The sequence below is a fragment of the Macadamia integrifolia genome, unplaced genomic scaffold (assembly GCF_013358625.1).
Source record: "Macadamia integrifolia cultivar HAES 741 unplaced genomic scaffold, SCU_Mint_v3 scaffold94, whole genome shotgun sequence".
NCBI classification, from domain to species: Eukaryota; Viridiplantae; Streptophyta; class Magnoliopsida; order Proteales; family Proteaceae; genus Macadamia; species Macadamia integrifolia.
In genome coordinates this window covers 551,694-575,482 of record NW_024870588.1, presented here as the reverse complement: position 1 = coordinate 575,482, position 23,789 = coordinate 551,694, and the positions used below count along the sequence as shown (strand labels likewise).

At 38.9% G+C, this 23,789-nt stretch overlaps 1 protein-coding gene across 2 annotated transcripts; it reads right to left on the bottom strand.

Moving 5' to 3' along the window:
* Nucleotides 1-4,097: 4,097 nt before the first annotated feature.
* Nucleotides 4,098-23,166, bottom strand: LOC122070514 (beta-glucuronosyltransferase GlcAT14B-like). 2 transcript variants are annotated; one of them, XM_042634680.1, is made up of 5 exons: nucleotides 22,626-23,166; nucleotides 21,403-22,439; nucleotides 6,125-6,200; nucleotides 5,895-6,010; nucleotides 4,098-4,848 (listed from the first exon to the last, which is right to left on the bottom strand). In XM_042634680.1, the coding sequence occupies exons 2-5, from the start codon at nucleotides 22,001-22,003 to the stop codon at nucleotides 4,301-4,303; spliced, it is 1,341 nt and encodes a 446-aa protein (XP_042490614.1). In that variant the 5' UTR covers nucleotides 22,004-22,439; nucleotides 22,626-23,166; the 3' UTR covers nucleotides 4,098-4,300. The 2 variants fall into 2 exon arrangements, with proteins under 2 accessions (XP_042490614.1, XP_042490613.1); XM_042634679.1 differs by having other exon boundaries at nucleotides 21,403-22,818; nucleotides 22,981-23,166.
* Nucleotides 23,167-23,789: the final 623 nt, after the last annotated feature.

The window sequence follows — 23,789 nt, the reverse complement described above, 5'->3', positions numbered from 1 at the left end:
GTCTTACTGGAAATCCGGATTCATGTCGTTTTCGCACTATTAGGGAGTACTTAGAATTGATTCATCGATATATAACACGTTAGTACCGTGTGCCACGAGATAGGGTCTGAAATTGGCCCCCTGGATTAGGGTTTTGGGCTACATTAGGGTTTCTGCCTACATTAGGATTTTGGGCCACATTAGGGTTTTAAGCTGATACGGGCCACTGTCAGGTTTAGGGTTGGATTAGGGTTTTGGGCTACCTTCTGGGTCTCGAGTTGCTACCTCAGATCATCACTAAAGACATAGATTTCGTTCCGATGTGAAGCACGAACCTTGATCATGCTTGGTTTGTCATCATTGTCGGGGTAGATGACAAAATTGGGTTTTTACACTACCCACCTACTTGATTTACTAATTAAGTTGGGGATTTTGGGTAGGAGACCTAACCAAGCTAATTAAACCCCTTACAATTGAGTGGGAAGACCCAACATAGAAAGGCCCCATCTTAAGCCCTAATTTAGGCAACTTAAACCCTAGATTTAGGCAATTGACCAAATCCCCTATAATCAACCAACCTAACCTAAACCTATGTTGGGGAATGATTTAATAAACCTAGAATAAGGGATTGGGGTGGTCATAAGTGAAATTGGAGACCATTGCATGAAGCTCCAACTAAAATCCCCGAATTTTGGGTAACCTAGACCTCAAACTTGGGGAAAATGATCAAACCCTAGAACCTATGCAATCTAAGTTGCTATTTACACAATTCCTAAACTAAGTAGTGTATGTAGATGCTACCTACATGAAAACTAACCCTAGAACTCAAGACCCTAACTTGTAAACTAACCAAAGGTGTATAAAATGAGAAGTGGGGTTGAGATTTTCACCACATAGGGAGTTTGGCATATACACAGTCACTCAAGAGGGCCCATGTTGCTTGTGGAGCAAATCTAGGTAGAGAAACCCTAATTTTTGCTTCACTGGTTGATGGTCACAGGTGGATGACTCTAATCGGTGAGCATCCACCAGTGAAATAGCCCGTATCCTGCTTTGACCTTCTATTTGAATGGTCAATTGATCTATAAGGAGACCTTCCCATACTTGATCCTTGACCTAAAACCCTTGTGTTTCATATGAATAGAGCCGCTGAGCAACGAGGTATCATGGCACGAGAGCATTGACAATATGCAACTAATAGGAACACAAGGTGAATTGCTGTTGGGATTTATTTTAAGGAGTGTTTATAACAAGTTTATCTCTGCACGTGATCATGAAAATTTGGCATCCTAATCACTATTATTATCTGAGAATCTGAATGTGCATATTGTGGCCGAGGTAGTTACTGCTACTGCATGCCCATCAAGTGAGAACGGGTGGTTATGATTATAGGGTGTAGTGTGGCCGAGGTAATTACTAATACTGCATTCCTAGTCATGATCACCTTGTTAATTGTGTGTGATGCAATTTATGTTAGATTGCATCGGACTAAGAGAAAAACTCGGGTGCTACAACCCCTTGCCAATAGGGGGTTAGGTATTGGCTAATCCCACTTGTCCAACATGACTGAGGATGTGGGTAATACCAGTGTTGTGACAAACCTTTCGTGGCCAAGGTTGTGGATGGTACTAACATTGTGGTTTATTTGGGATAATGAATAGGATCTAATTGAGTACTAAAGTATACATGTAGGGACCAGTTGCTCCTGACTCCCGATTAGTTTGGATGGCTGAAAGGCCAATAACGAGACCTTTGTGACTTAGAATCTGTTGACTAGGCTTGTGTGATAATAGTCCGGGTCTTGGCAATGCATTCATCTAATGTTGTTGAGCGTTGTTGCTGTTGTTGCATTCATATATGGTTGCACTTGCTTGCATGTCCACCTCTCAGTAGGCTTCATGGACGCTCACCCCATTTTATATATGTTTTAGATGGTGATTCAAGTATCCCTTTAAATGCTATAGTAGAAGTGCCAACTCCATTGATACCACTTGAATGGGGGTATATTCGAGCTCTTTTTAAATTTTCTTCTTGTACTTTTTCTTTTAAACTCAATGGCATCTCTTTTGGTTTTATTGACCCTTAGGAATCCAACATGGATGCCCTCTTATTCTTTACATTTTTTATCATGGCTATGGAGGAGATGTCTCGTCTATTATTTGGTTATAAAGGTTTAATTCTAATTAGGGGTATTAAAATTTCCAGATCTTCCCCTAAGATCATCCACCTACTCTTCGTAGATGACACTTTTGTTTTTTGGTTTCTTTTTATTATTATTATTTTACAAAAATCTGATGACATTTCGACTATTCAATCTATTTTGCATCTTTTTCAAGATACCCCTCTCTCTCTCTCTCTCTCTCTTAAGACTCCAGATCTGCCGAGGTTGTGTGTTAAAGAGATTGATAAAAAATCTTGTTATTTTATGTACTCCACTCCTTCCTTCTTGAGCTAGATAGATGCCTTGAATGCTAAATTTTGGAAGGTTTGAATGCTAAATTTTGTTTCTTGTTCCCTCTTAAGGTTTGTTCTAAACTAGATGCCTTGAATGATAAATTTTGGATGGATGATATCGTGACAAGAAAAAATACTCACTTATACCATGTTCTGAAATGCGTCTGCCCAAGGATGTTAGTAGTTTTCTACTAATTAGATGCTTGATTATTATGTTCAGAGTTTGATATGCAAAGTTTTAGTCATGTGGTTTGGCATTATATATGGCGTCTTTAAGGTGCACCCTAAATTTCGATTGGCACCTTTTCCTATCACTGTGTACCTCCAAGCGGTATCAATCTTTGATCTTATTAATTATTTTCTCTCTAATTCTCAGTTAGATACACTGACTAGGGACACATTTATGGCTATTTTCACAGTTATTGTGTATTTCATTTGGGTTGCTAGGAGTTAGACTATATCCTTCCAATATTTATATTTTTTTAACATAGGTTGCTCACAGAGTTGGGGAAAAATCCTTGTGGGAGACGGTAGAAGATCCTAGAGGCTAGAGGGTTAGTTTGTCCGTGATTTTTTATTTGTGGGACCAATCTATAAGTGTGAGGAACCTGAAAGTTTGTGGAGACTTCTCAAACCACAGTACAGTATGGTTTCAGTCCCAAAAAGGCTTCCTATTTCTTGCTCTTTCTCTGTGACAATCGTCCACCTATAGTGTGTGTTCTAGGGTCTGAGGAGGGAAGATCCTTCGATCATGTTTTCCCAACATTTATGTCTAACTAACATCAGTCCTTGGATTTATGATCTTTGTCTTCTCTCTTTTCCTTCTAATGATCAACCCACTTCACATGACCCTATCTTCCTTTGTCCATCTTGAATACATTTAGTTTGGCGGCTTCTAATCCCTAATCCCCTTACTATACAATCTATGATGGGAGTTTCACGATAGACACAGCCGAGGCCGGTTGGGCTTCAATTATTGTTTCTAATCAATCCTTTTTCTTGGCATCCAAGAATACTCCTCCAAAGAATTCAGGGACCACAGTCATCATCGTCTGGATTGATTGTAACAGTTAGTGGATTGGATTAAAAAGGGGAAATAATCTCGATGCCCATAAAGGATTTATTCACTTTTGACTGATACCTATCATACTGTTAAAACAATTTGAAGTTGTAAATATTCAATAGGTTGATGAAGATCTTTGGCTTGAGGTAGCTCATCCAGTTGCTAACCATGCTAGGATGAGGAAATGAAGGGACTAAATCTCTATTGATGCAAAATTTTTTTTTTTTTCTGCAATTTATTTTATGAGAAATCTGGTGTAGGCAACACCAGTGCGGGGGGAACAATGGGGAATGCAGACAGTAGCATCTTCATCACTTGGGGTAGTGGTGGGGAGTAACTTCATATTTTCTTGCCCTACCGTATTTGTGACATAGGTAACACCAGACTGACAGGGTTATAACAGATATTGTAATTTCAGATTCTTTTTTTTTTTTTTTTTTTTTGTTTTGTTTTGGACTACAAGCATATTTATACATCAACAGCTTAAATCATTTGGCAATGAAATTGAAGTCGCCTATAAGAATTCAAGCTTAGCCCACCATTACTAATTTGCCGACTCCCTCGTTATTATTATTTTCTTTAATCTTTTTTCTACCAAAAATAAATAAATTTATATCATTTTATTGACTTTCAATCTACGGTTTTTTTCTTCTTTCTTTCCTGGGTCCGACCTGAATCCACAATGAAGGGATATAACCTCAGAAAAAAAAAAAAAATGTCATATGCAGACAATGGTTACATCTTACAACACTTTTGTATCAGATTTTGAAAATTTACACCAATCATATACATTTCATTTATGCTTTAATGCACAGTTAGATTAGTTGGTTCTATCCCGGGAGATGAACAACTCTGGTTGTAAAGATCTACTGACAACAGCTTCTGCAAAAGTTCTTGCAACCTCACAGCACCTGGACCAGGCCTAAAAACTGAATCATCCCCTCTCAAGGAGCAAGGGTCAGCCCCACCATCAGAACTCCCAATGCACCATGCACCAGGAGCAAACTGGCCTTCAGGCCGACCTAGAAGCTCCTGATCAATCTTGTCCAATACTGGGTCATCCTTTGCAAATTTCCTGGCAAATACAGCTCCACTTTTCACCATGTTGTTGAAATCCTTAACAGTTAAGTAGCGAGGATGCTGCTTTGGAGGATTATCCCAAGCAATGTAGTGAAGGTCGTGATTCACAGCCGTTGTTCGAAATTGTTCAGTGTGGCAGATTACAGTGTGGAAGTAGCTTTCCGGGGAGGAGAGGAAATTTGTAAAATACATTAAGACCGTCCGGGGAAAGTTGTCCCATCCCAAAATGCAAAATTCAAGAAATGGCCGGGTAAGCATTACCCATGCTGAACCTGCAAAGTAAAAAAATGGAGAGTTAAATAAAGCACACTAATGATGTCTATGGAGATGATATAAGTTCTCTATAATCTGCATTTCAGTTTGCCATGTAGCTGAAAAAATGATTTGCAGAAGGTGTTGAACATAACAGAATAACTGATATCCCTTGTTTCATTTATTGGATGAATGCACCATAGCGACAGTACTATAGGTAAAGACGGTCCATTTCCTAATATGAGCCATTTATTTAACAGATAGATCCACATAGAATATCTGATACGTAAGAATATCAATGCAGTCATAGAGCCCCTAATGAACAACAACTGGGTTTTCTAGACCATCCATGTAGAAAGGGAGAAAATTTTGAATTAGGAGCATTCCTAAGACCAATCTTTTTACCCCCAGAGAAATGTCTTAGGTATGGAACTTATAAGTAGATTCCATTCTGAGTCTTGGAGCTCAAATTTTTACACGGGACCTTGAAAAAGGAGACAAGGGGCTTTTATTGGATGAATTAATTTGATATTGCAAGGGGTAGCGAAAACTTCAATAGAAATTAGTTTTGACTGAAAAAAATCCAAGTATCCCACTTCAACAAACAAGGCTGAAATGATATTCAAACTGGATGGTGGGAATTATCTGTACACAACATATATAAAGATAAAAACAGGAATCTGGTCAGGATTCAGTGGTTTATACACAAATCTGGCCAACCAAGGTCTATGGTGCACCAAAAAAAAAAAAAAAACTTACACCACCAAATTGACAAGGTGGTATCTTTAAATTGTTTGCTTCACAGAGACTTGGAACAGAACATTTCACAGAACAAACATGCCAGCTGCTATAGTTGATTGCTTGTAGTCACCACTACCTGGGATCAAAACCTAAGCGGAAGAACCCCCCCCCCCTCCTCCCCAAATCCCAAAAGGAAAAGTAAAGTGGAAAAAAATGTCAAAGAAACTATATTACTGTAATGAGAACAGTAGCATCCAATCAAGTGGAACATGGGATCAGCCAACAAGAAAATGGAACGATATGATAATATGTAAACATAATTCACCTGTAAATAACTTAAAAGATGTTGGAAGTGATCGACGTTGACTAGTCCGAAAAATTTCAAACTTCTTTGATAAGTAAAGACCCGGATCAATGAATACTGGTCTTGCTCTGTGTTTCCTACATAAGTTCATAAGATTGACACGTAAGATGCAGGGTGAGTTTTGACAATTAAGTGGACAAGAAGCAAATATTTTGAAGGTAACATGTATTTTGTTTGCCACGTCTACTTACAGTTTCCACCCATCAATCTCTGTATGTTCTATGAAATTGAGATCCCTTGACAAATTATAGAAAACATGAAGCAGATCTGCACATCAAAAGAAGATAAGATTTCTTGCATACGAGCATATTAGTTGTAAATAATTCACCCACGCATGATGATACAGAAGCTCAGGAGTACATCGGAAGGGAATCAATAGAAAAAACATGATGAACTTAGGACTTCTTCCAAGAGTTTGCCAACTTAAACTGCTGATATCTGGTAAGCAAAAGAACTACAGCAGGCACAATTTCAATAAAATCACAAAATAATTAATGAAAACCTATAAATCAAGTACGAGAAGGAGATAGACCAAATCCAGCCACCACCAAAGAAGACACTCCATGGTATTTGCATCAGGGAGATAATACTTATTCTTCACACCAGAAATAAAACCAAAAGATGATTCACAAACTTCATTGAGGGATACATAATCCTACAATTCTAGACTGAAGAAATTCTATCCCAAATCCAGGTGGACATTTGCATGCCTCCTCCCTCAGTCATTTTAAAATGTCAATTGACAGCCTCAGAAGTGAAGACACCCAAAGAATACCTTCACACAAGTAGCTCATTTCAGAACCAGTTTAGGGTTGTGATTGTTTCACCATAAAATATTTAAGAACAAATAGTTTTATTTTCTATTTTTTTCCATTTGCCATTTTTTTGGTTGGACATGATTAATAAGCACATTTAAACATGATTGAGTGAAGGAAAAAATCCAAATATGATGGGGTTGGAGTCATCTATGAATGCCAAGAGTACAGTGATCAAGATACCATCACTACTATGATAAAACATCCTGAATTTTGAAATAGATGTTATCAACATTTTGCATTAAATGTCAATAAAATATTTCCCCCTTTCTAATCCTTATACAGTTTTGTATTGGTTTCCAACAAATCCTGTAAAATATTTTACAGCGAAAACGAAACAAAGGCAACCTGAAAGAAAGGTTATTTCTTAGATAGCATAAGACTGAATTTAATATAAACCCCACAAATGGATTTTTGTCTAATGCAGATTTGACTGAAATATTTTTATACTGGGAAATGAGGACGTTAAGATAGATATATGGCAAAACTAGGAAGGATAAATTAAGGAATGAGCATATTAGAGTTGACGAGAGAGTTTCCCTGATCAACGACAAGCTCCGTGAAAGTCGTTTGAGGTGGTTTGACCATGTTCAACACAGGCCTGAGGATGCCCCAGTAAGGATGAGTGATTCGATTCAATTTGAAGGAGCTAAAAGAGCTACGTGCAGGACTAAAATAACCACAAACGAAGTGGTGAGGCATGCTATGCTTAGTCTCGGCCTTGTCCCAAGTATGACCTTGGATAGAGCCTATTGGAGGGCTAGGATTCCTATTCCCAACACCATTTACCCGAGTTTCTCCTGCCCTGTGGGCTGGACCTCTTTCCTCTTATTCTCACTGCTATACTCTAATTTTTTCGCCTCAACCCTCCCCCATATCCCGCTCCCCCCCCCCAATTTTCTTTATTGTGTTTTGTATGGATCCATGTAGCTGAACCCATTAAGTTGGGATAAGGTTGAGTTTGTTATTGTATTTTTATATTGGGAAAAGACTGAGTTGTTATTGTTGTTGTATTTTTGCATTGGGAAAGGGTTGTCAAGTCACTTATTTCTAACACGTGGCATGTCAGATGGAGCTGAAATTTTGTGGACAGATAGATAAAAAATCCCCTCATTCACATGTCAAGTTTCAGCCTCAACAGAATTTGCCCAGGAGCAAAACAAAGCATTGAAAAATCTAGTAATACAAAAAAGTGTGCTTACACTACAGGGGGTTCATGGACACACCTGGAGGGTAAATGATTGAAAACAGATTTTTCCAAGCAGCAAAACATAGCACTGAAAAATCTAGGAGTACAAATAGTGTGCATGCACTACTGAAGGGGTGCATGTACAAACCTGGGAGGGTATTTCCATTACATGGGAAAGTAAATGATTGGATTTGAGACTGAAACTTGACATGTGACCAATCCAGAACATTCCAAGATATCCCATGCGTAGAAATGCCACATTATCCTTCCATGTGGCACAATTCGATGAAACACCCAGCAGAGCTGACGTGTGTCGGCAACCCAGCCAACCTTTTGCCATGTTATCTCCATACCTCTCCCCGGCACATGTCCCCCATCTGTGGATGAGTGGGAGCAAAAATATCAAGATGCATGCAAACAATTGGGTCTACAGTAAAGATTTTCTGATAGTTCGAGATCTCTTTTGCTACTAAATAGCCCGCATAAAAGAGTCACCTCCCTCTTAGTTCTGGTCAACCACATTCCAAAAACTCTTTGAATGATGGGTGCCATCTCAACATATTCTAGTCTCCCTGAGTCTTCCCAATTGAAAGTTAATAAAAATGCAGATTCCAAGAAATAAGTAGCTGATGGCAGAGATCGGAAAATGCAATGTTCACAAGAAAGGCTTGATCTAAAGGAGTTTACAACGTCCAGTTTGGGCTAATCAACTCACCTGGGTTCCTGAATAGAACTCAAACAGGCAGTGCTTTCATGGAATTATTAAAAAGATGCTAGGACCAGAACACAGAGGTATTTGGAAAATTTAGAATTTTGAGCACATAAAAATGCAAAATCTAAATCACAGAACCTTAGAGGATTAGTTATTCACTTATTTGGTGCAAGCAAGTAAAGTAATTTCCAGGACTCCAGATCCAGTATTGGCATTATGGTCTGGAATTGTCTTCAATAAACTAGAAACCTTTTCCCTAAAATCAACCACACGAGTCTCATGACTTTGCTGAGCCTGTCAACCTGATTTCAATAAACTATAATCCCTTCAGTAAGACTAACCACATAACATGCAAAGCCTGCCAACTCTACAAGGTTCACAATGTCTTATAAGACCGTAAAGGCAATCAATGCTTTTTGCTTGCCCACAGAGGCTCCTTTGTTGCTTCATGTCCTCCGAAACTTCAACTAGCAATTGTTAATCTGTTGAATGTCTGAGGATTTATTTCTGTTAGAAGACTGAAACCATCCTCGAGTGAAAATCATAGATTATGCAGTAAAGATAGTAATACTGAAGTATCCAAGAACCAAGAATGCCAGAGCTTACAGTTAGTTCCATTCAGCAGTTGCAGTTCCTAAGGATGTTACTATGACCATTTTGGAAGCCTACATTACTTCTTCATTTCAGCTTGGGGCAAACCAAATTTATCTTTCACTAAAAGCCAATTTAATCATCATAGTTGACGTACCTAGACATCTCATCTCCCATAAGATTACGTAATTCGAAGTTGAAAAAATAAAGCAAACCCAAACCCATCAGAGACGCTATATAGGAATGCCATCATGACATGGATAACGACACAATTCTTAATGTTTATTAGGGAATTGGCAAGGATTGCTACCTTGATAGATACTGCGATTCATCTTATATGACAAATAATGAAACCTTGGGCAGTGGATAACAATAGAAAGGGATCCCAGTAGCCCCACGGCATAGTCTTTGATAGCCTCCCCCCTTCCCCCGTCATCTTTCAAGGAAAACAATCAAGTTGATAGTTTAGCCATTTATGAAACGACTTTCAATCTTATGGAGTACACCTATATCTCAGCTGTGCATCTTAGGCGACATAACAAGGTTATATTATATAATGAAACTCAATATGCTTCAAAAGAAAAATGTGGCAATCACCAGCACGTAGGTAAAATATTATCCAGCCCCAGAACTGCAGGGCACGGCTGCACCCCATTTAGCCTGCCCCTTGCCATCTCTGTTAAAACCTCAATAGTTTTTCTACTCAGTTGTTCAGTAACTTCAAGAAGAGTATTATGGCAGAAATATAAGAAAAGCAAATATATATTGATGTTTATCCTTCTTCCACCAAGATGTGAGCAAACACATCAACAATTAGGAGCATTGATGCAGACTCGAAGACCTACTCACATACGAAGAAGACCAAGAGAGGCCAAACTGTGGCCTAGTTGCTGCTTTAGTTATTTCATACCTAGTGAGTTTTTTTTTTTTTTTTCTAATTAGTCCTTTAGTTATAAACTGAACCATGGTCAACTATTGGTCCAATTGCTGGTTCAGTTTAAGTGATTTTATTTTTTCATGAGTTAATTTGCAATGGCCAAGCAATTAGCTTTTCCTCGGCCAAGTAAGAGAGACGGCTATGGGGTTTCCCATAGCAACCAGAACTTTATTTCTTTGGCAAAGATTGGAGTCGGCTGGGGTTTCCCACACCAACTCTAACTCAGCCTTTCAAGTTCAATAAAAGCAAACCGTGGGGGTCTTGTAACCTTACCTACGATTCTAAAAATTTATAGTTTTCTGCTGCAACTTTTCTTCTTGTCTTGAAGATATTCCTTGTGTTAGATCAAGGTGAAGGAATTGTTTTATGATCCAATCGACATCTTGCAGTGTGAAGCCTAGACAGATCAGTTATTATTATTGTTCTTCTACTGCTGTTGGAACTTCAGTCTTATTTTTATTTGATCTCCTCTCGTTGTCATCAACAAGTACTGTGCTTGAAGTTCTTCAATTAAAATTCTAGATTCTAGAAGGTTGATACCAGGTGCCTGTTCGGGTTAAGCAATTGAGCCATCTAATTGATCTGAATTTTTAATCATACTTTATCAACCCTAATTAAGGAGTCGATTCAAATTTGGTCTGATTCTTGTGGCTGGATTTCGAAATATCTTCATATTTCCAGCTGGATTTCAAAATATCTTCATATTTCCAATTCTGCCCCTGTCCCTTTAAGTCTTGTTTAAAACCTTCCAAAAACCCCTATCAGTTCTAGTTTCCTCCTTTCATAATCAGCTACTGTTTTGGGTTAATTAACACCCTTATCAACTAGGCAAATAACCCCAATGATTGTACAAGCTCCATCCCAAACTCAGATTAAGAACTCAGATCTGATATCCAAGAAGAACTGCTCAAATTGGGTAGATGGCTGAAATTATAGAAAATAAATAACTCGCAGATTTGGGCTCAGAAAGGCCCCATATTTGGATCGAAGGTAGCTGATGGTATCCCTAGGAATCCCTCAAAAGTTTGATGGAATCTGAAGAGCAGTTTAGAAACCATTTACTTTCCAAAGGCTACCCAGATTAGGGTTTTACAGGCTGAATAGAGAGAACCATGCGGCTACTTGTAGAGGCCTCCAACAGGCCTGCAAAGCTGGTCGAGTGGCTCCTTTAATGGCTGGAATAGAACCCTAAAAGGTTGATGGAGGGTCAGTAGGGGAAAGGGGAGGAATCCCTGAGGTGATGCTCGGAGTTGTAGGGGAGAGGGGAATCAGAGGGGGGAGGGGGGGGGAAGAAAGCAGACTCACAAAGCATAAATTGTAACCAATACCAAGTTGATGGAGGGCCGTTAGGGGAAAGGGAAGGAATCCCTAAGGGATTCTCAGAGTTGCAAGGAAGAGGGGAATCACACGAGGGGGGGTGGAGGAAGCACACTCTCATAGAGCAAAAATTGTAACCAATTCTCATTCAAAATTAATTCACTTTAACTTGTCCATCGGTTACAGCCTATATAGGGAAAATAGAGACATAAAACTGAAATAGAAACTAGTCTAACTAGGAAAAAACCATAAAATAAACTAATGCAGAAGGGAAAAAATCCTAACTCCTACGTTCAAGTCTGGAAAATAAAATGCATAAAATAAAAGACAAAATAAGCTCCTAATTTATTCCAACCCTTATTGGACCAAAACCCTAGGTTGGACCAGTTCTTCTTGGCCCTTGGCTTCCAAAGCCAGTCATGATGGTCCAACCAAGTAAGTGCAGCCGTCTCTTCAAAGGGCTAACCTGGGATGGGTTCAGGTTAGGGAGATCCAGAAATCGACCCTTGGTCCAAGAAGCTCTGTTTTTCTGCTGTCGATTTCGACTATCTAGCTGAATGATTGTAATTGGTCCTTGGGCTTTAATAAGGCTGTAAATCATACTCTCTCACTCAAAAAATTAATGATAGATAGAAAAGAGGGTGAGAATCGATTGTAGAAGAAGTGGGGTAGGAGAATGGTTGTCTCAGCCTAGGTCTCTCACCCTCAACTCTCTCGGTTGATGAACAAAACTCTATCAGGTTCAAAGAATAAGCAAAGCTCACAAATAAACTTCATTAATTCATTCTTTTTAAAATTGTGTTACAGCAACACCTTTTTATATAGTATAGGGTAGACTCAAAGCATAGAAAGAAACAAAAAAAGAAACAAACTGAATTTGGAAACTAATTGACTTAAACATAAAATTACTAAAAACTAATAACTTGCTCCCTAAGACATTAATAAGGGACAAAACTAGGCTCTTCTAGAAGACTTGTTCTTCACTCAAAACTGTGGTTGAGCAGTCAAGCCACTAGAAGACAAAGTACAGCTCTCAAAGAAGAATTGCAGGCAAGAAGGAAGCTTCTATGCTGGCTGTTGCTTGGCTGGCTTGATAGCTGTATGGAAGGACTTGTAGAAGGCACCAATTGAAGACAAAATACTGCAGGAAACTAGGACAATTCAGCTGGTTCAATCAGATCAAGAGAAGGCCAGATCTGCACAAATTCTGGTCTGGTTTGACGGAAGGTCTGGAACAAATAAACCAGGCCTGAGCTGGGCCAGCCTAGGTTTCAAGTGGCTTTCTTACCTATGTCAGCAACAGAACCTTGATTGCCTGTTACCAAACCCTAGTTTCAGTGCCCTAAATTACCTAAATACCCCTAGTCCTATCATCACTAGGACTCACCCCTATGTTCTGTTTTACTCAGCCAATTAAGCTGGAACTTTCAGCAACCAATCTCCTTAGTCCCTACACCACTCGACCTCCATCTCAGCCCTTCCATCCCTCTGATGTAGATAGGGCTGTCAAAAAGAGCTCACAAGCTGATCAATTCTTGGTTTAGCTGTACCAAGTTTGGTCCTGGTTTAACTCCATCGAACCAGCCGGTTGGCAGCCTTGCCCCTTCCATTGATACAGCAGATCATGCCTCTATTTTGTCTTCAAGTGAACTTTTAGAAGCCCAGTCAGTTCAGCCATCAATGGAGGCAGCAACAGCTGTTTGAATCTTCAAGAAAATCTCTACCGATTTCAGTTTGAGTGCTGTTTTGTCTTATTTGTGTATCTTAATCAGCAAGCAAGAAGAAATCTCAGGAAAAGGTTCTAAAAGATCCAAAATCCTTGCTACTGATCTCAGCATTGGACTACTATCTTGTCTTATTATGAAGATACAGCTGGAAGAAGAAAAAGGAAAGTTACTGTTCACGAGTTACTCTTCATGTGAACTGTAACCAGCTCATTATCTTCAAGGATTTGTTACATTTTTGGTGTTTAGAGTCTTTTGTTAGACAAGTAATTAGTTTTAGGAATGTTTTAGTTGTTAGTTTCCAAGTTACTTGCTTTCCTTTTCTTGTTAGTTTCCTATTGTGTAACCTTATATTTTGAAGGAACTGCTATCTATTTAAGAGGCTAACTGATTGTAATTGAGACAGATTTGATTAATGAAATTATTGAGTGCAAACTCTTGGCTGAAAAGCTATGATTGAGAGGTGAGATGCCTAACCCATTTAGGTTGTGATACCCAAAACTTGAGGTTGAGATACCAATTCCTAACTCTCTTCCACCCTTCTCAGCCCCCTCAAATCGACTCTATTTTCTTTTCTTTCTTTTCCTCATCCTTGTGAGTATTGAGAACACTAGATGAGCTGCTCGTCAAGACACCACCCAGCAGCTGATCTGGGGACACAAGACTACCTGCGGCAGCCATTAGAGGACCAGTTCTGAGCAGGTTTCCGAGCCAGCCTAAATCCCTGACCTGTGCTGCATTGTTGACCTTGTTCTAGGGACTTGTTCATCACACCTGGGAGGACACTCGACCGGCACAGTTGATCAACAGAGGTCTAGATCTCTAGTTCTTGTAATCTCACCAAAGTTTCCTAGTTGATGTCCTCAACCAAGAAGCTTTAGATCTCCACAATCAACCACCCATTTTGTGATGCAGATCAGAGCTTGAAGAAGAAGTCAAAGACAAGAGTCAGAAAATACTGTTCACGAAACACTGTTCATGTGACAGTGTTCACATGAGCAGTACTTTTGGATCAATATCTTCCATTTTAGTTTCCTATTTAGTTCACTTTAGTTAGTTTCTTTTTTTTTCAGTTAGTGAAGTTAGTTTCCTATTTTGTTAGTCAAAGAAGTTTTTATTTTGTAACTTAGGTTAGTTTCCTTTTATCAATTAGTTGTTACTTTCTAATTTTGTTTAAGTTTGGTTAGCAAGTCAGACACAAATTAGAAAGTCTTATTCCAGTCCATTAGTTTCCATTTTTGTTACTTCTTTGTGTCCATGTTTTGTAAGGTTATTTAAAGCCCTGATCATAATGAAAAAAAAAAAAAGATTGAAGTTTATGAAAATTGAGTGTTTACTCATGGCTGGGAAAGCTATTACCTTGATGGGTGAAATACCCAAAACCTGAGGGGTGAGATGGCCATTCACTAATTCTTCTCCCCCTTCTCAACCCCTCCATTGATTCTCTTTCTTTTCTTTATTTTTCTTTTAATTGTTTGCTACAAGAGAGTGTTTGAGTGATCAAAATAAGTTTGTTGAAGTTCAGAAGTTCCATCAAAACACCAGCTTGAAGGCAGCCAAGAAAAGAATCGATTTCCATCGTATTGTCACAGTTTTGAGGGAGATCAACCAAGGCCTGTAGTTGTTGTACTGCAGAGCTTCCATAAAGCTTCATTTCATTCTTTGATCATAACTTCCTATACATAGGTACAGTAGTAGCCATGGACTCAACCTTTTTCAAGATTTTTTCCAACAATTCGAGATTTCTCAATTGAGTATCTCTAATCTTGTTGAAAATCTGCTCCATGTGGAACCGGCTCTGATACCAGATGATAAGTACATGGTAGAGAGAGGGAGAGAAAGTGGGATATAGAGATAAATAAGACCAAAGGAACTCACGGCTTTTTTTATCTCCTATCTTCGACCGAAATGTTGTACAACCCTTAATTCGTAGCTAGTTTTGTTTCGGTAAAAAAAAAAAAAATATCATTTCGGTACCGTTTCGGTATCTCACCGAAATGGTACAACCCATGGGTTATAAATACTCCATTTCGACTCAGTCTCGGCTATCTCGGTGGTTTCGGTTCAAGGAGCCTATTTTAAAGGAAAAACACTCCTTCCATCCTCTAATTAGCCACATCATCACACACTTTGACTTCCATTGGACTCCTACAAGAAGATCTATACATTCAAAGCTTAAGGAAGGTAAAGTTCTCTCTCTAATTTTTTTTAAATAGTATATAAATACTTGTTGGATGCTTGTAGATTTTTTATATGTTAAACATTAGAGGCTGATCTATGACCTCACAAAGTCGAATTTTTTTTTTTGGTACATAAATTTTTTTTTTTTTTCTCATTTAAAATTTATTTTCCATTAACATAAATTGTTACTTTTAATGCTAAATATTGCTTTGATGGTTGTCAACTATATATATGCTAGTCACCAATGGCTGTTCTACGACTCCATCGGAGTGAAATTTTTTTCCAGCTGGTAAATTATTTATTTTAATTTTTGAAAAATATGAAAAATAGATAATAATTGAAAAATAATTTTAAAAATAGGGAAAATTTTCTGTTTTGATTTTAAAAATAAAAGAAAAATAGGAGATTAATACTAAAGTGTTTTGGAGAGTACTATATGCTTGTTATGTTATAACATCTTTGATTTTGTTGTATTATGTCATTAAAATATTTTCTAAAATTGATTAAAAAATAATTTTATGTAAGAATAAATATAAGCAGCTACCATATACTTGTAAGTTAATAATGACATTCTTTTTTCTATGCATCAGCATCAGGGTGACATAAAATGGCTAGAGGAGGCGATGAGGAAGGTGGGAGAAGAAGGAGAGGACGTGGGAGACATGACAGTAGTCGTGATAATGGAGAGATTGCATGGAAACATGAAGAGCTGATTAATGGCGATAAAAGGCATACAAAATGCAACTACTGTCATAAGAGGATTATGGGTGGTGGGGCCACAAGACTAAAGCAACATTTGGTTAGAAATTCCTCAGATGTGAATAGATGTAAAGAAGTGCTTAATCATATTGCCAAGGCCATAGCTGAAGACATAAAGGGGGGAATAAGAGAAAAGCGGCAAAGGAGAAGATGAGGATAGAGTTTGACGAGGCACTCATGCTCTCGTGCATCGATATTTTGATGATAGTGATGATGACAGCGATGACCTAGTGTATATGCCTGATGAAATAAAAACTGAGCAAGAGGCTAGAGATTTGCGGCAGGAGCAAGCATTAAGCCACAAAGTCATCAAGAGGAGACGGAAAGGCGTAAACATGGAGGGGCTGGTCCTCCAGAGCAGGAGGTAGTAGATCTTCAGATGCCTTTGCCTTTTAGGAAATCACAGAGTACAGAGGTAGCCCCACCTCCACCTTCACCTCCAGTGGTTCCACCTCGTGTGAACGCCGTGCTACAATAGGATCCTCATGCATACAGGAAAAAGGGTACTAAGCAGCGTAAGATAAAGGGGATGTGGGGAGATATGCAGGTTATGTTGGGGAGGTTGTGTCTAAGTGGATGTTATTTCATAGCATCCCAACAAACGCCACCACAGGTCCCTATTACCAACCAATGCTTGATGTTGTGGCTGAGGCTGAGGCTGAGGCTGAGGCCGGTCCAAGGATAAAGGGGCCGACTGCATATGAGGTGATGAATGTATATTTACCTAAGGAGAAGGCTGAGTTGAAAGCATATATTGATGAGTTAAAAGTTACGTGGAAAAGCTATGGGGTAACCATAATGTGTGATGGTAGGATAGGGCCCACGAGAAAGTTCATCATCAATTTTATGGTTTATTGTGATGGTAGAACCATTTTCTTGAAGTCTATTGCTACATCCAAGGAAAGAAAATATGCAAAACATATTTACAAGCTTTTGAAAGATGTTGTGGAAGAAGTTGGGATACAAAATGCTATTCAGATTGTGACTAACAATGGAAGTAGATACAAGAAGGCCGAAATTAAAATGATGAACCCTAGATTCCAACTCTTTTGGACTCCTTGTGCAGCACACTACATTAACCTAATGTTGAAGGACATGGGGAAACTTAAAATTGTGCAGACTTTGGTTGAAAGGGCTAGGCAAGTGAGCACATTTGTCTATAATCATGGGTTTTCATTGAACCTATTGAGGGAGAAGTGCGGGGGTCACTTGGTCAGGCCCGGTCTCACAAGATTTGCTACCAACTATATTGCACTCCAGAGTTTTGAATCCAAGAAAATTGGTCTTCGATCCATGTTCGCATCTAAGGAGTGGTTTGGTTAGAAGGAAGTAGGATCAGCTGGTGGTAGGGAGGCACAGGCAACCATTTCATCAGAGGAATTTTGGACACAATTGGGTAAAGTGGTTAAAATCTTGGCACCAATTGTTGGCGTGTTGAAATTGGTGGATTCTGCTTTCAAACCCACATTGCCAAGCCTATGGACTGCTATTGCAATGATGAAGGAAAATGTCTACGCTGCCAACCCATGTGAAAGTAGGAAATTTGTGGAAATAATAGAAGACCATTGGGAGCGCCAGCTTTCGCATCCATTGCATAAGGCTGGTAAGCAAAGCTGAAGATATTCTTTTATGTGATATAAAAATGCATTAATGTTCACATTGACAATAATATGTTTTGTCACATTTTAGCATACTATTTAAACCCTAGGTATCAGTACAACAAGAGACTTGCATTGGATCCGGATCTTCTAGAAGCAGTGAAGCAGGTGGTTGCTAAGTTACAATCAAACCCTGATCTATAAGCCAAAGCCAATACTGAGGTTAGTTTTGTACTACTATTACTATTATACTATAGGAATCTAAATTTCAGTACAATGGTTGTTAACTAGGGTCCTATTTGCAAATTTTTTATAGACGAAAGAATTCAAGGATGCATTAGGCAGCTTCGGGGCTCCCGTAGCATATGCGGGTCGTATGAATACTGATCCTGGTTTGAAATCCAAACTTTAGTATGTTACTTATACAAGTGTTAAGTATTTTGGAACATAAATAATCTTTTACACTTGTTGTAACTCATAATGTAGCTGAATGGTGGGTGTTGTATAGGGGTTCGTCTCTGGAATTGAGGAAGATTGCCATCAAAGTACTCTCCACACATGTTCTGCATATGGTTATGAGAGAAATTACAGCACATTTTCACTCATCCATTCGAAGAGGTGGAATCGATTGGGTTCACAACGTCTGAATGACTTGGTGTATGTGCATTATCATATGAGACTGAGGATGCAGCACAAACACATGGGTCAGGATAATGATAGGGGCTAGATCAAGCTGGCTGATATTTTTCAGATCGACTCAGATGATAAGGATCCCCTAGTGGATTGGGTGAGGGATAGAGGCGAGCCGTTGATGAATCAACCAGGAGGTAGACTGGACCCATATCTAGTGTGAGAGATGGCGGTCAATGTTGATGATTATATGGCTACAGATGGAAGGATACATTCACAGACCCCTCGACCATTCGATCCTGCACCTGGTAGGGATAATGATGACGAAGATGATTGGTCCATTTTATCGGGTGATCGTACCCACCCAGACTCAGACACAGCCACATACACAGACACATGGTGATGGTGATGGTGGTGATGATGGTGATAGTGATGGTGATGGCGGTGGCGGTGGCGGTGGCGATGGCGATGGTGGTGGAGATTGAGGAGGTCACGAAGAGGGTGATGATGGTGGTGACGATGATGGTGATGATGATGATGATAATGGGGGAGGTGGTGGTGATAGATTTTAAGGAGTTCGAGAGCAGTATGAGCTAGACGATCCATAGCCAGAGCCGGAGCGGTTCACTGGGGAGAGTCAGTTTGAATATGCCACATAAGATTATAATCATGGTGCACGTCCATCAGGTGGAGGGAGGAGTTCAGGTTACAGTAGAGGGCCTCGTCGCCGATTCGGTGAAGGGCAACGAGATTATATGGACATTGATAGTCTATCTACTTCTATTGGCAGAATGAGTTTGAGTGGAGGGGATAGTCATTCGGACAGTGAGAGTAGAGGGAGTGGGCAATGGCAGGTTCCATCATTTACTGAAGGGAGCACCTGGTCGCAGTATCATAGACTTTATGGTCAATTCACTAGGATGGGGCATACATCTGGTTCATCCATTCCTAGTAGTAGTACTGACTATGGCTCCCAGACCCAGTCACATGGTAGTGGCTTTGTGGACAGTGTATTCTCATACCCAACCAACCCGTACACATTGCCGGAACCATCAGTTGACAGTAACTCAATAGCAGGTTCTTCTTCATACTATGATGGTGATACGTACTCTCGAATAGATTATCTTCAGTATGTAGATGATTCAGTCTTTTTGGCAGCTGTGGAGGACTACGTTCGATTCTTCTCTCAAACTATGACCTGGCATGCATTTGTGGCGCAATTAGAGGAAAATGCATGTCGACTCCACCGTACTAAGCATGGAATCCAGCCAGGCTGTCACAGTTCTTTCCAGTAGATAGTAGATACTACATAGTCATTATGATTACGGTTGTACTGTTGTGTAAGTTACATGCTCAATGTTTAACTTTAGTTGGGACTTGTGAATTAGGGAGTCACATAGTATACTACTCTAAATATTAACTAATTAATGTTGATGTATGTTTGATCATGGCTTAAATGCATTATTTATTTGTTTTACTATCATATTACATTTTGTTGTGTAAGTTACATGCTCAGTGTTTGACTTTAGTTGGAACTTGTGAGTTAGGGAGTCGCATAGTATACTACTCTAAATGTTAGCTAATTAATGTTGATGTATGTTTGATCATGGCTTAAATGCATTATTTATTTGTTTTACTATCATATTACATCTTGTTCTAGCAATGAAGTAGGTACAATTTTCAGAACAGTTAGACGGTTGTTGCCAAACAAATGTACAACTCTAAAACAATATCATGTTCTAATATTTTTGCATTTTGATATTCTTAGCATGTTTATTAACCTTAAAATAGGCTATCCCCCAAGTTTCAGGTCAAAATACCACTGTTTGACCACCCAAACAGCCAACCTAAAAAAAAAAAAAATATTACACAATTTCGGCCGAAATCTCGCCGAAATTTCTGTATTTCTGTGGTCATGAACCGTATTTCGATGGTCATGAACCCACCAAAATCCTGAAACGAAACGAGATCTCAAACGTTGTGTACCAAGAGCAACCAACAAGGGAGGAAAAAAAGAAAAAGAAGCAAAATGAGACAAAGAAGAAGAGGAAGATGATAATGAAGAAAAAGAAGAAGAGGAATGTACCATTCATCAATTCCCTCAAGGAGATGCCCATCTTTACAACTAGATTCGTGCGTCTTGAATTGACTATTCTACATTCATTGACTACAACTTTTACTATCAAGATATGGGATCCCGGTGGTCCTTGAGGACAAGGATAATTTGGGGGTGAAGGATTGTTACGTACCTAACTTCCACATTATAATTATTATTATTATTATAATTACTACTATTGTATTGTTTATTATTATTATCATTATTATTGCATTTGTATGTGGGTAGGAGTTATTGCCACGGTGGAGTGTTAAGTAGTTAATAGAAATTGATAAGTTAGTAGAAGTTAGAGATAAAGTATGGAAGTGGAAGTACTGGAGCGTAGATGGAGTGTATGGTGTGGGAATACGTGAAGCAAGGGTTTGTAACTACTTGTTTGTCCTATTTAATAGGAACTAATATGAAATAGAAGAAGCAATGAAAATTATCCTAAATTATCTCTCCTAATTTTATCTTGAGAAGAGGCGACTACCTATTAATTAGCCAGATGTCCGGCTTCGTTTGTAAAGCCAAGAGGCAAGCACCTTATAATTAGCCAAAACCCTATTTTTTCTCTATCTCCTACTTTCTCTCCGTCTCTCTACCATGTACCTATCAATTACCTTCAGTGTTTCTATCAAAATTCAGTTTTTTGTATCCTATTTTGGCTTCTATTGGGTTGTATTTGTCATATGAGGCTAAAGAGCCGTGGCATGTTCTAATAAGAAAGCAACCACTTGGACAATTTCAGAAGAAAATGGTGCAAGAAGAAAGCTTAGTATGCAAAGCATTTTATTTCTCAACAAAGCCTAAAGAAGATGGAACTCTCAGCATCAAGAACAGGCAACAAAAGATTACACAATTGGAAAAGTTTAATCTACAAAATGCCACCATGAAGTACCAGGAAAAAAAAATACCGACCGTCTTGTGTGACCAGAGGATAATCTGAAGCACTGAGATTTATAAACCAGTCCCAATCAGCATTAAACTTCAACAGAATTGCTACTGCTTGAAGGGTAGAAGCGATCATCGTAGAACCCTTGTAAGTTACCAAGTTGGATTTAGCCATTACTTGCACGTTTTCCAACTTACAAAACGTAGGATCATTCTTGATCAACGTTGCCAGTTCTATCCTCTCACGAGGAGGAGCCTCGAGATCCAAGTGCAAAATATATTGATTCCTGGGATGATACACTGCCTGCAACGTCCTCCTCATTCTCTGGGCATCACCCTTTGTCCCAGAAATCAGATAAGCTATCCTGGGTGGTTCCATTCTCGAATCACCAGGTGGGTCCAGAGAGCTCCTTAAATCTGATTCCACAAAATAATCACTGGAATCCTCCATTTGAGCTGATGAAACGAAGTCAAGAGAGAGTGGATCTCCAGCATATGGTGAGCAAAAAAGACCAAACACTGCAGCTAAAAACAGAGTAACAGAAACAAGCAGGCTCGCAAAGAATGGAAGAATCCACCTCCTATCACTAAACGCCCTTACTGCGTGAAGATTGGCATATTTCCTCATAGTTGCTCCAATCAGTCAAGGTAAATCTTGAAATGGTCGTTTCTTTAGTTGCTGGTTTCTGGCAATTGCAATACACAGCCCCAATCTTACGAAGCGACAGAGAAGCTCCGGACAGAAGAATAAGAAAACCAAAGAGAAGCAAGTAGCTTCGGTAACCGCACCAAAGCCGCCTTTTCCGCAGAAAGAATAGCATTTAAGCCAAAGCCCAAATTTTCTTTTGTGAAGAAACATATGTTTTCGGTCAAACCCATAGACTTTAGTGCAAACACGAAACCATCACTACCCAAATATGAACTCGCTTCAATCCAAAATGGAAATGAAAAACGAAGATGACGCAAAGATTTACTGTATTTAGAACTGTTCACACATTCCGTAAAAGAGTAACACTTGAAGAAATTTAGATGATATCTAAGTCGAAGCCACTGGAACACTTGGGCTGCAAGGTCCAGAGTCAAGAATCAGATTGACTTGGAAGAAAGCCAAAGCAGATCGATGGAATATAAAAGGAGAAACTTTAAACTTTATTAAGGGCAAACAAAGACCTTTGATTTGAGTTCAGGATCAAATAAAAAAACTAAAAGAAGAGCTACAAACTGATAATGAAAAGGATAGAAATGCTTACTAGAAAAAAATGTCTGATTTTAATAGAAGAAATAGAAATATTTTAGGCCTTGGAGAGATGGAACTGATTAAATGATCTTCTTCTTCCTCCCAGTTCTCAGATCCTAAGTTGAGCTTCGCTCACAAGAAAGAAAAGCTAGGGCACAAGAAAAGCTTCCAGATGCAGCCGAGAACGAAAGGAATAGGTAGCAACGCTAGCAAGAATAAAACCAATGACAAGTGAGAACTGACAAAGATAGATCAACAATAATAATAAACGAGGAGAAAGAATAGTTTAATAAAGCTAAGTAGTTCTACTATGCCAGATAGCCAGTGGGTTTGGTAACTGGTTTGAGTTATTGGATTGAAACTCTTACCAGAAAATAAAAAAAAGATTGAAACTCGTTGGTGTCCTGAAGTGTTCGGTGTTTTTCTCCAGAGAACTGAAGCTTTGAAGCAGTCTACCCGAAAAAAAAAAAAAAAAAAATTGAAGCTTTTCATCTGTCCCCATCCTAAGAAGTTTCTCGAATTTTTAACTTTTTTATTTATGGTTTCGGGAGAAGGGAGAAGGGAGAAGGGAATGCTATTATAATAGTTGCAGTGCTTTGTTAAATGCAAGTAATGGTTATAGTATAACTAATTAATTTTAATTAGTATAGCTGTTTTTGTTACCGTTAAAAAATAGGGTTGGGGATGACTACCTAGTCTTTGGATAATTGTACTAGTGTGAGGCCAATTAGGGGAGGTAAACAAACATCTAGCCATGGGCAGAATGGTCTTTTCACCTCCCTTATGTCTCTTCATAGGGGCATGCAACCAAATAAGTATTTTTTTCCCTAAAAAAATGATAGCATGACACGTTTAGGTAAATTGTCCTACCAGACCTGTTTTTGAAGTGTTTATAAATGGTTTAGCATTTTGAGCCACGTGGACAAGTGATGTGGTAAATCCAATTGTTTGTTAGATAGGACATTGCCCTGATAATCCGCATGTCAAATTTGAGAGCCTAATTCAATCAAATCCTCCCATAGATTGGCATGCATCCCTATGTGTATTTCTTGTGTTATTTTTATCAATACTTTGAAGTCTCTCGTACTCTTGGTTTTTTTTCAAAGCTTTATTTTACCATGTAGAAAACTCCAATTAGACTGAAACCAGGCATGAGAACAAGAAACCTATGAGGTCT